A 12,413-nucleotide genomic window follows, 5' to 3' on the forward strand; every position below is an offset into this window, starting at 1 on the left:
CCTCTTTTAACTCCCAGTATTTTCTTCTATTTTTTAAATCATCCATCACTTCTGTTCTTCTTCTTGCTATTCCTCGCTTTCTTTCCATCTTTCCTTCTATTGCGGTATAAAGACGGCAATTTCTTCACAAGATATGTCCAATCCAATTGGCCTTTCTACGAAGCATGGTGTCTAGAAGCGTCCTCTTTTCTCCTATCCGTTTTAAAACATCTTCGTTTCTTGCTCTATCTGTCCATTTTATCTTCTCCCTCTTCCTCCAACACCACGTTTCGAAGCTCTCTAAATATTTCTTATCTAACTTCCGTAATTTCCAAGTCTCTGAACCCCAAGTCCAATGTTCCATATATAATAGCACTTCACCAACTTCTTCTTAAGTCCAATATTGAGCCTGCTAGTTAAGAGAGATCTTTTCTTGTTGAATGCTTCTTTGGCTATTATAATTCTGGACCTGATCTCTTTTTCAGTAATGGAAATCTTGAATGGGAAAAGGAAACTCAAGATGTCAAACATGTAGCGTGTGTGAAGTTTGTCGAAGCTAAATTGTAAATGGTCATCACAAGTGATGCTTTAATTACAATGGTGACAGTTTCACAGTTTGTTTCTGCTAGTTGCTCTTCACACCTCATAGTTCTAAAGGATTGCAATGTAAATATACACTTACTGTTAGTTCTTCAACGAATGCAAAGTTGTGAATCCCGCAATTCAAATATGAACTCCATTTATACCCTCCTCGTTTGCCTAGTTCGGTAGCGCGCGCCCTTTGGTGCACGGGAACCCGGGTTTGATTCATAGTGTCAGCCTTAAAATTTGAGCTCATTATGATAGTTCGCTTAAACTGTAGGTGCATGTCACATCTGTCCTTGGTGCTGCAACGGACACACATCACTAATCCAGCCAACCAGCTAACCATGAACTCAAAATTCCAACTTAATTATCATAGTAAAATTTTGAATAAAGTATGTTTAAATTATGCTGTACCAACATTACTATCTATTGTTGCTAGAATATACAGTAGTACTATCTCTAGTGAAATAAAATGGAACTGTAACTCAGGAATTGGACGATTTAAGTTTACTGTCGATATTAGGAACACCATGCGCCGAAACTCTAGAATATCCATTGTTGTTAGGGTATACAACGATACCTCTACTGCAATAAAACAGGAACTGTAACTCAGGGCCATTTACGTTTACTATCGACATTAGAGACACCATGTAGCTTAAGAATGAAGTATCCATTGTTGTTAGGATAAACAATGATATCTCTATTGAAAAAACAAGGGAACTGTAGCTCAGAGCCATTTACGTTTACTATCGACGTTAGCAACACTATACGACACAGCAGTAATGCTTTTACTTTCACCAGTCATACTGCTTCTCTGATTAGTATGTGTAGATTGTAAGTGAATTATATATATTTATTAAGTTTTTTTTTTTTTTTTTTTTTTTTTTTTTGTGTGTGTGTGTTATGATTTCACGTGTAATTTTGTTTGCTTGCACATCCAAGAAAAATGTAACCCACTTACGTAATAATGTACTAATTTTCTTTACTATTAATAACTGTGTAGGCTCTTCCGATCGAACGATGCCCTCAGTTTAGGGACCAGCCGCCAGGAAGCACAGCTACGTACAATGGTAAATGCTACATCTTCTACAACCGACAACCGATCACCTTCAGGGATGCCCTCAACTTCTGTCGCAGTCGTGGGGGCTCCTTAGTGGACGAAAGCAACCCTGCGCTGCAGGGATTCATCAGTTGGGAACTTTGGAGAAGGCACAGGTAAGCTAATGGCATATTTCTCGTATTTTAAGGACAATAAAGTGGCTAAGCGGTAGAATTCTTTAATCTGGTACCTGGATTCAGCTTTAGAACATTTGTAAACTAACAAATCCACGATTTTCTCGGATTTTTTCTGTTTCCTTCAACGTTGACTGAATTTCTCTACCATCATTCACTTTGGATTCATTGACAGCAAAGGTTTCATTTCATTCTTGAGATTGTTGATCCATGGTATAATGAAATCATCAAGAATCGCATACGATTTATTTATTTTCCTGCAAAACATCTTCATATCTCACTTACAAAAGATCAGAACAACATTCTTCTCCCTCTAGTGGGTAGAGTGCGTACCTTTGTTGCACGAGTGCAATTACATAGTTTGGTTCAGATTTAATTTTAAACTGAAGGTCTTGTTCTGTATAGACTTACTGAAAAAAAAGAAGCGTAAATACACTATAAATCAATTATTGAAAACATGCAAGATAATTAGCATTCTGTACTGTATCATCATCATCACCAACATCATAGGTACTCTGCCATTATTGGCAGCTCTCTTGCCGCAACTGAGAAGCTTCAATGTCCCATGGTCTTCCGCTAACCTTTTCATTTTCACGTACGATTTTTCTGTTTTGATATCGTCCATCAATTGTAGCCTCATTCTCTCCCTCCCTCTCTTTCCTGCCACAATAGGCTCTAAAACGTTCCTCATGATACAGTTTCTTCTTAACCAATGTCCCAACCAGTTTCTCTTTCTCTTCTTAATAATATCTAAAACTGTTCTTTTCTCCCCCATCGTTTCTAACACTCTGATTCGTTTTCCGCTTAATTCTCTCCATTCTTCTCCACATCCACATTTCGAAAGATTCCACTTGTTTTTCATCACTTTTGCGTAATGTCTATGTTTCTGATCCATACAATACAATACTCCACAATTAGCATTTTATAAGTCTTTTTCTCAACTGTGTATTCAAGGTCCCACAAAATAGTCTTTTCTTCCTCCTAAAGGCTTCTTTCGCCATTCCTATCCTTGCTTTTATTTCACGTTCACACTTCATATTATCACTAATAATACTACCCAGGTATCGAAAACTAGCCACCTGTTCTATTTTCTCCCCTTCTACTTCTATATTTGACACCAGCCGCTTCGTTCCAATCACTATAGCTTTTGTCTTTCTAACATTTACTTTGATGCCATATTCTTCACAGCCCTTCCTCAAGTTTTCTGTCATCTTATTGATTTTCTTTTCAGATTCCGCCACATATTAGTGTTTTTCTTTTCAGATTCTGTACTAGAGAAGAAAGAAAAAAAACATTACATGTATTTTGCTACTATGAGCTCACTTAATAACTATCAAAGCATTGAATACTCTACGTTTATGCAGATATTGAAGTATTTTGAACATCCACTTTCACGGCATAAAAAAAAATAAATAAAATAAATGATTAGCATTGTGTAGATTTTAATAGTTTTAATCTCTTAGCTGCAGAATAGAAGTTATAATATGTTTTGGATTCCTGCAAGATTTTTTTCTTTTAACTCGAAGTTACACCTTTAAAAATCTCCGAAATACTAAAGTACCTGATAAGACTCAGGTCAGAAATAAACTAAAACAAAAACACTGTTACAATTTGGAATTCTGATTTCAAATGGAATCGACTGGAGCAGATTCAAATAAATGTTTTAAAAACTACATAAACTGTTGTCTGCTTAGAACTACAAAATTCCATTGCTACATTGTTAGAAGAGTTTACTTATCAAACTTCGAATTATAGATGTCTTCTCATTTCCTGTAATGAACAATTAAACAATAGAAGTTATATTACACACAATATTTTGCGAAAGATACAGTGTTTAACATGTAAAATTGCAAAAAAAAAAAAAAAAAATGATTAAAATTTTAAACAAATTCGCACCATTAAGGATGTATGTAATTTTTTCAAAGAATTATCTATAAAAATTGTAAATTTATTTTTCAAGTACAGCTTTAAGATATTGAATAGGTTGCACTATTGAATAGGTATAGTTCTACCAGTAGTGACGTTCACGAAAATCATATTGATTGGTAGGTAACGTTAATTCAAGGCATGTGCAGAGTAATTTTGAAGTCTGGAATACTATTGCGTGTAAAGGAACGGAAAACTACTACACTATCTTCTCTGGTTTGCTTCAAACGAAAGGAGAGGAAAAAATGTGTGTGTGTATATACCCAATGGCTTTCTCCAAGACAAATTATTCGCTTGCAATGTTGCTGCATACATACGGCGTTTCTGGCAGAATCTGAAACGAAATTTAACAGGATATCAGAATATGTGAGGAAAAGGTTTCATGAAAATAAATGTTAAATTGAAAATGATGACAACAATAGAAGATCGTAACAAACGGAAAAGTGTTAAGTGTACAGCTGTTCAATAATAATAATAATTTGTTCGGGATTCTTTTTTTTTTCTTCTTCTTTCAATTAGAAATTACAAAAGTCTGAAACGAACCCATACTATCTTGTCTTAAGAAGATCTTACAGCTCTGAAAATATTTCAGTGTTACTTCAGTAAACTAGTAAGTTTACCTACTGCGGAAAAATGTTTTCCGTTATTGATTATTAAATCAAATCTTTGTTATAAATACACACTGCATTTATAACATCGCTAATCAACCACCTCATTATTTACTTCGTAATCACTCAAATTAATAGGTTTGTTCCTTGCAATTTTCTTCCCAATATGGTTTTTCGCTAAAATTTAACGAAATCCAAAACGGTACATTATTCACGAACCAAAGTTGTGCGTATCGTAATATTTCGTGTGCATATTAAGCTCGTGAAAATCTACAATCGTTCCAAGCTTATCAAGTTCGGAGGAGTTCCATCTATTGCGTACGACGCATAATAGCTTTCAACAACAAACAGTTCCGAACGGAGGCACTCGGTCGAAAAAGTGTAAAAGCTTTTTCAAACCAGCCATCCTGAAATGAGGTTTTCCTGGGTTTCCCTCATTAACACCGGATAAATACTGGAATGACACCTAACATAATGACCCCAGGCGCCTCCTTCCATCCCCACTCCTTTCTCCGTCCCCAATTCCCCGGGCAGTGTGATCGCCGAGGGACATCATTCCTTATACGTGACGGGCTAACATAGCCATAGATGCGACGAGAGCCCAGAAATCTAATTCCTATCCTAACTTTACCTAGTTAAAAAAAAAAAAAATCAACTGAAGGACAAGAATGAATAGTCTGTATATACGTTATAACTTTTAGATGAATACGAAGTGAGAATTCGGTACTTGGTAAATGTGTAAACAATATTAAATTCTTTATTAAAGTTGCAGTATTATATTAATATTTTGATACAACTTGTTCAGTAAAATGGCAACAGACACTTTAGAATGCTATAATATCGACTTCTTGTTCACTACCATTAAAATGAAAAAAAAAATGCAAAGAAGCTTATGTGAATTCAATGTAGACAAGACAATATAATACGTCAGGTCGAAATAAATATCTGTGGAGAACACAATGTATTAGACACTATGAGAAACAAAACAAATTTGTTTCTGCAAATTAGTTCAAAGTTAAAGTGAGGGTTCTTTATGTAATATGAAAATTAATTTTCTTGTAATAAAACTTTAGTGCAAAAGATCTTTAAAACATTGAAAGTTTGTAGTATGTTCTTGTTTATGGGGGCTGGAAAAACTCACTTATTTTCTTTCGTCTCCCAGGAGAGGAAATCTTGAGTAACTTCGAGTTCAAATGCATAAATCTATTGCAGAAGTTTTGAACTTTGTCAACTATAAATGCATTTCATTGCTGACGAAAAGTTTCGAAATGTCTGAAAAGTCAGATAAAACATATTTCAATGTCAATTCTGAAATCGTTTGCTTGTATGTATCAGGAGACACGAGGAGAGTGCTGTAACTAAGTGGATCACTCCGGCTATTGCACAATCACTGTAATCTTCTTGGGTGCGATGGGGCTTTGGAAAATGTTTTGGAGTGGCACCCCCGTCTAAACAATTTTCAGAATGATCCACTTCTTGTAGCATGTCACAGTGCGGTCCAGAAAAGAGTTGCTATTCGTAAATGCAGCGTATTACAGTTCAAACGTTTGTTTTTCTGGACCAGGACCAGTTCAAGTGGCATTCATTTTTGCAGCTCCCATTTATTGTATCTCCAAATGGCATGTGAAAGTCAGATGATAAATGAAATGAAATCTTTGAGTTTTACGTCCCATGGTTATGCCGGTTAGGCTAAAGGAGACGGTGATGATGAGAAATGAACGAAATGGTGGAATGAAGAAAGTGGGAGGAAACGGGAGAACCCCCAGAAAACCCACGCACACGGAAAGTCTGATGATGAACGTGAAGTTTCTTGGCAATCTTTCATGTCGTCCTTCAATCATCACCTTCAAATTGTCATCGTTCATGGCAGAATGATGTGCACAATGTTCCTCATCTTCCAGGGTGAAATCCCCGCGATAGGATTTTTGGAACCAATTTTGCAGTGTGGATCCGTTCACACTGCCTTGACTGCACACTTCGTCAACATTTTGAGCTGTTTGTGTGGTACTGCAACCGAGTTTTAATTCACAAAAGTAGATTTAGGGAAACCGGATCTGGACACTGCATGTTCTCAGACCTGAAAAGACACGCACACATAACATATTTCCATGATGTTATTAGACAGAGAGCGTAAGCTTTCAAATGATATGTGTAATAAATTATATATATAGGCAAAGTGCTTTATGTGAGTAATCATATGTCAATTGAAGGTAACCTAGTAATTTTGAAACATATAATATATTCAAAGTATAGATCACCTGCAACAAGAAATCTTAGGTGCGTCCCTTACGTATTTAAACTACATCTATAAATGAAAACGTGTGTGTTTCCGTAGGGGTGATGCCAGTGGTCAATACTGGATGGGAGCGACACGAGATCCCCAGGATCCGAACAACTGGAAGTGGATCAACGGAGAAGATGTGACAGTGTCCTTTTGGAATCTTCCTGGAGGAAATGAAGATTGTGCAAGGTACGATGGTTCCAAAGGATGGCTATGGTCTGACACAAATTGCAACGCCAAGCTTAATTTTATTTGTCAACACCGTAAGTACGAAAGTTTTATTTTTAGTAAAATTATCATCATTATTTTCGTCTTTCTTCACTAGTATGTGTTCTGAGGGAATGAAAATCTTATATTTGAATTCTATACCAGTGAAAGAAAGCGAGTTCCACTCACTCTCTCTTATGAGCGGCAAAAGAATAAAGCCTAAAATGCATTTATTTGATGTGTAGTATGTCTTAATTAAAACAAAGATTTTGGCGGTTTGATGTGTTTAATTATGGTTTCTATGTTTGTGTATATATGTGTCAATTCATGTCCGAGTAAATCCACAAATTACCATTATTAACGTAACATTATATGAGACAAGACTAACCTGTATGCAAATGTTCTTCTTCCAAAAATTCCTCTTTGGTGTCTGCGGCAATGATCCTCTCCTAGATTGGTCGGTAGAGTTGATATTTAACAACCTAGTTGGCTAGTTGGTGTTGTTTCCTAAAACCGTGGTAGATGTTCTCGCTTCTCCCAACTTTGTCTGACTGAAATTACTTGGCTGAAGTGGTGTTGGTCCATAGTTTTAATGAAGACCAACAACTAATGACTGGAGCTCTTCAGATACAGACTGTTTGATGCCTGTTGACCCATGACGAAGATGAAGCTCAAGACGGAGTCTTAGCCGGAGATGAACACAAAGACCCGGCGAGACAAGATAAGACCCCTGATCATTTCCAATCTCAGTATTTATATTTGTTCAGTGTTTGTTGTATTATTGCTTTATTCACTCTTGGGATTTTGTTCCTTTATTTGTGATTTTGAAAGCAGAGGTTTTCCACCGTAGTCCTTGCTTAATATGTATTCGTCAATTAAAATTTTCTCAACTTATGAATTCTACTAAGCATTCCTTAAAAATACGTGAAACTACAACGTTTGCTGTTTCACAACAGTTCCGCGTGTTACAGGTGTACATTACCTTTTCATTTTCTTTCTTTTCAGAAATAAGTTACCTTTTATTTTGTTTCATTTAACTCTCTATTTGTTCCTGTTCCTACGTTTCGTTCTACAGATAATTTACATGTTAATAATTTTTATCAATAAATCAAACTGATACGTGATCATTTGCACGCTATGAGCGTGGGATGAGCTGAATCATATTATACATAACTGCAATTGTGTTAAAACTATAGAAGAATCACTAAATGCTGTTCATTCTAACTTTGGAACTGCATTGTCTTATTTAAGAAATGAATTGTGGCCAAAGATACATTGTGGAAACTGTAACACTATTATTTTTATTAAAAGTAATTTGCTTTGATAAGATATTTTTTTTTTAATTAAAGAAATATAACCTCTGGTTTATCAGAAGAAAATTACTGTTATTGTATTGCATGGAATTGAAAGTTCCTTAAGTAGAAATGCAAATTGTATTCAACATAAGAGGAGATTTGCAAGTATTTATTATTTCTGTAGATAGAGAATTCTAACAAAATATAATCCTTTTGCGATTTATAAGTATTATAAGACCAAAACTAGAGCAGATTTATTTATTTTTTCACACTCCTCGAACAAAGAAAACTTTGAAATATAGATAAAGGTTTTATTAATTTTCTGTATGGTATTCATTCCAAATTCTGATTCTTGTTATTTTTTTTTTTTTTAATGGAAATTCAAGAATCCATCTATGTCCTGTAGGAAATAAATATAGTGTAAGTTAATAGACAGTGACTCAGATTAATTATACTAAAAACTAAATTTCCAAAATTAGATGCCGATATTAATTGAGAAGGAGTATGAAAGATTCAAATTTGCTGAATTAGAATGTATAATTTTTTAAAGTTACAAGTGCAAACAGTGTTAAAATAACATATTGAGTAAAAGAAGCTTGAAAATTGAAAATCCTAAATTATTTTAAGTCAGTATCATGATTTAATGGAGAATACTAAATATGTGAAGCTCAATGCTTCAGTCGACTTGCATCGAAGTGTAATAAAGTATTGATGCAATATCTTCCTACTGCTTTTTGTCTTAAAGAGAAAGCCCTGTACATTTGACGAACTATTTTTTCAGTAAAATTTATTTTCCAATTTGTTGCTATTTGAAATTTGTTGTTAATATTTTATACATTTTAAACATTCACTAGTACTATATAGGTTTGTACTTTAACTATTATGTTAGAAGCAAATATGTGAAGTTAATTTCCCTTGATCTATTTTCTCGCATAGAACCGAAGGCGTGCGGAAAGCCAGAGCAGCCCCCTAACTCGACGATGGTTGCTCAAAACTTCAACGTGGGAGCAAAGATTGAATACAAATGTGACACTGGACATCTCTTGGTGGGGCCTTCCACAAGAACATGTCTTCCAACAGGGTTTTACAATGAGTTTCCACCCGTCTGTAAGCGTAAGTAACACAGCTATGTATAAAGTAGCAATCGTTAGAGAATTGAACGAAACGAATCTAAAAACGAATTCTGTTCCTTGTTATTAAAGAAGAATTTGTATACTCGAGGAGACTTTCTTAGTGCTTTACTAACACATTATGCTAAGAATTCTGTATGGCACCGGAATTTTTCTTCGCTTCAGGATAGTGAACAAACTTCTATCGTATCCAGTACTAATATCTGCAAGTTCATGTAATACCTCTACTCAAATATCTCCCACTTTCACCATATCACACGCTCTTTACACTTTTCAAGGAACCTGTACCTGCTTCATCACATCGTTCCTCAAGAAATAACTCAAGATTCTTTCATTTTGTGTTGGGATCCTCCAACCTGGGGTACTTCTAATCATCAGCTAACAATCCTCTAGAGAAACCCTGCAAATACTATAAGCTCTTTCATAATCCTTCATCAGATAGGGAAGGAAAGCAATAAGCAGAAATGATCAGAAATCTATCAACCTATCCATCCCATTAGTAGATTTCTCCACTAAGCTCCTCCTATCTACAGCCTGGTAACATTATCATGTGACCACCTAATACTTCATTCCAACATGAAACTCAACTGGATACTTCCAAGTTATTCCCCTGTGTTTTAATTTATCTAGGGTTCCCAACTCTTTGTAAAAGTGAGAGAGACTTCGTTATGTCCTTACGGTTATTACGAATGAATAAAAAAAAAATGCTTAAATTTCAAATATTTTGTAACACAAAACAGGTACAAAATGATTGCAGAGTATTCAGAGATCGTAGAAAACCTCAAGGTTTTTTGTGTCTAAAAGATTGCTTCTGCAATTAAAAAAAAAATAATCTGTAAGAATGGAGATTTTACCTCCATTTTCATCATTTGGCCATTTTGCTGCTATATATATATAGGGAGATACAAGCTCCCGAGTTAAATCAAATCAAAAGACGGGAGAAATTGTGCCAAATACGGGAGAATTGGCAATCTTAAATTAATCTTTTCTTTTCTCGCTAAGGAATTTCCCTCGCTATCTGATGAGAGATTTAGCGAAAGCATATAGTTTACTTGTTTTTGAATTGTGTGATAATGTTTTCTTTATTTCAGGTAAGAAGTTCATTTTCTTTCCGCTTTAGGTTTCGATTCAACTATATATATCATATATAATAAAAATATATATTCCGAATTTCCTCACTGAATGCTACACCAGTTAACATTCCCTATACAAACGCATTAACGTTTTCATTTCATATTCACCTCTTCATGCGAATCTTAAAAAGCACTTTTTTGATCCGACCCGAAGTTATTAGCTCCACCACCTGACTCTATTATGGTAACTTGTCCTTTGAAAGACTTCGCAGTTACAGCAAAAACAACGACAGAAACTCCGATGTAAACCCTGCACTATGTTCGATATCATTCTTGCGTTCCAACATCCAAGCACAACGATAACGCACACATTCCACTATTCTTATAGATATCATTTTACAACCATCTCTATGCAATGTCATCATTTGCCAATCCTCTTTCTCCAGAAAGAAAAAAAAAACACGACTTTAAGTATGCTACCCCATCACACGAACAACGAATGGGTAGCAAAGCACACTCACACTCAGAAACACCTAAAAAGTACAAAAACAATCTCGTTGTGTCTGCTTTTGTTTTTCTTTAAAATAATAATCTATTATCTTAGTGAAAAATAAGGCAAACACACCTATGGAGAAAAGATGGTAATCCTTTTTATAGAATTCAATATTGAGCTTCAATCTCAATATATCAGTTTACAATTCCAGTGCAACTAGCTCTTTTATCTTTTATTTCTTGATTTTTTCCTTCTATATCTATTAAAAATTTAAAAAAAAAAACTAGTTTTCACCATCAATGATAAGGAACTTGTTTGTGACAAACACAGACTAGCTTTTATATCAAAATTGTGATAACTAACTAAATGGATCAGGTGTGCGCTACTGTTCGAGAATTGAGTTCTTGTATTTGACAACAACCAAGAAATTAATACTGGGATTTGTTTGACCATTTGCTTTAGCACTGTCCATGTGACCTTAAAGTAAAGCGACTTAAACATGATTTATGAATATAGTATTCAAATAGAAAATCAAGTTAGTAAATTTAACTACCATCATCATGAAGTCTGTTTCCAACAAGAAGTATTTTTTTAAAATAATATAGTTATGACAGATTTTGCTGCTCCGTGCAAATGTACATGTTCCACATATGGTAGATCCGGCCCTGGCTCGAATCGTTACAGACGATTGATACAAGGAGAAATTTGGTTGGCTGAGTGGGGTTTAGCGTTTTTCAGCACAGAAGCTATATGAGACGGAACCTTTAGTTTATAATGGAGTCCTAACAACCGTAGTGCTTTCCATTTTTTAAAGCTCTCCCGCCAGGAATGCTCCAAAGGCAAGCATGCTAGCTACTAAACCAGCAGGGACTGCTGATATAGAGGGAGAGGAATGTATAGCATGGTAATATCTTTCTATCACTTGTTGACGAAGGTGTGCTGAGATACACTGTTGTGATAACTAACAGGGATATCGTATTCACACCAGGTGAGAAAGTTCTTACAAATTAACCAAAATTAATCCTAGAATTTTCTTTGAAATTATAAAGTCTGTAAAGTGAGTTATGTTCTTCGAAGAAGTCTTTTTACAAACATATTATAATGTGCCGAATTAAGATGACTGTTGCATTGTCCAGTTCGTAGTGCTGAGCAGTCCAGATGGCTGTCTCCCTGGCAAAGTGATAAATGAACTATGTACTCAAGAGAAAACCTCCATACACTACGATACGCATACTGAATTAAATATAAAACTATAACCAAGACTGAAGATGTGATTCTATCTTAATTTTTTTCCGCATATAGCCACAGAAGAGTCAGCAAAAGTTGATTCGAAATCGTAGAGTTCCAAACGGTGATCATCTCCCATTTCTGTATGGCATTTTTTTTTCATTACTGCCTCAATTCCAAATTTTTTTCATTGGCAAATGACACTAATTACTATATTGATTGACGATTCTAATTTATCAGCTGCAAGAATGTTTGCAATTATACTAGGAAAATAACTCGTCCATTGCAGTTTCTTGTAACATCTCGGGTGTATCTGAAATAAGTAAAAATATATTTGAATACTGGCAAACTAATCCCGACATTACATATTTATGTA

The 12,413-nt window shown here is 35.0% G+C and overlaps 1 protein-coding gene across 7 annotated transcripts in view; it reads left to right on the plus strand.

The window, feature by feature from the left end:
- Positions 1 to 12,413, plus strand: part of LOC145674364 (CUB and sushi domain-containing protein 3) — a 228,682-nt gene that overhangs the window by 165,665 nt on the left and 50,604 nt on the right. For all 7 annotated transcript variants that reach the window (XM_081744323.1, XM_081744322.1, XM_081744324.1 and 4 more), the window contains exons 5-7: positions 1,568 to 1,779; positions 6,667 to 6,875; positions 9,051 to 9,227. In XM_081744323.1, the coding sequence (XP_081600449.1) occupies positions 1,568 to 1,779; positions 6,667 to 6,875; positions 9,051 to 9,227 (598 nt within the window). The remainder of the gene's footprint in view (positions 1 to 1,567; positions 1,780 to 6,666; positions 6,876 to 9,050; positions 9,228 to 12,413) is intronic.

The sequence above is a fragment of the Thermobia domestica genome, chromosome 17 (genome assembly GCF_964235325.1).
Source record: "Thermobia domestica chromosome 17, izTheDome1.hap1.1, whole genome shotgun sequence".
Taxonomy (NCBI): Eukaryota; Metazoa; Arthropoda; class Insecta; order Zygentoma; family Lepismatidae; genus Thermobia; species Thermobia domestica.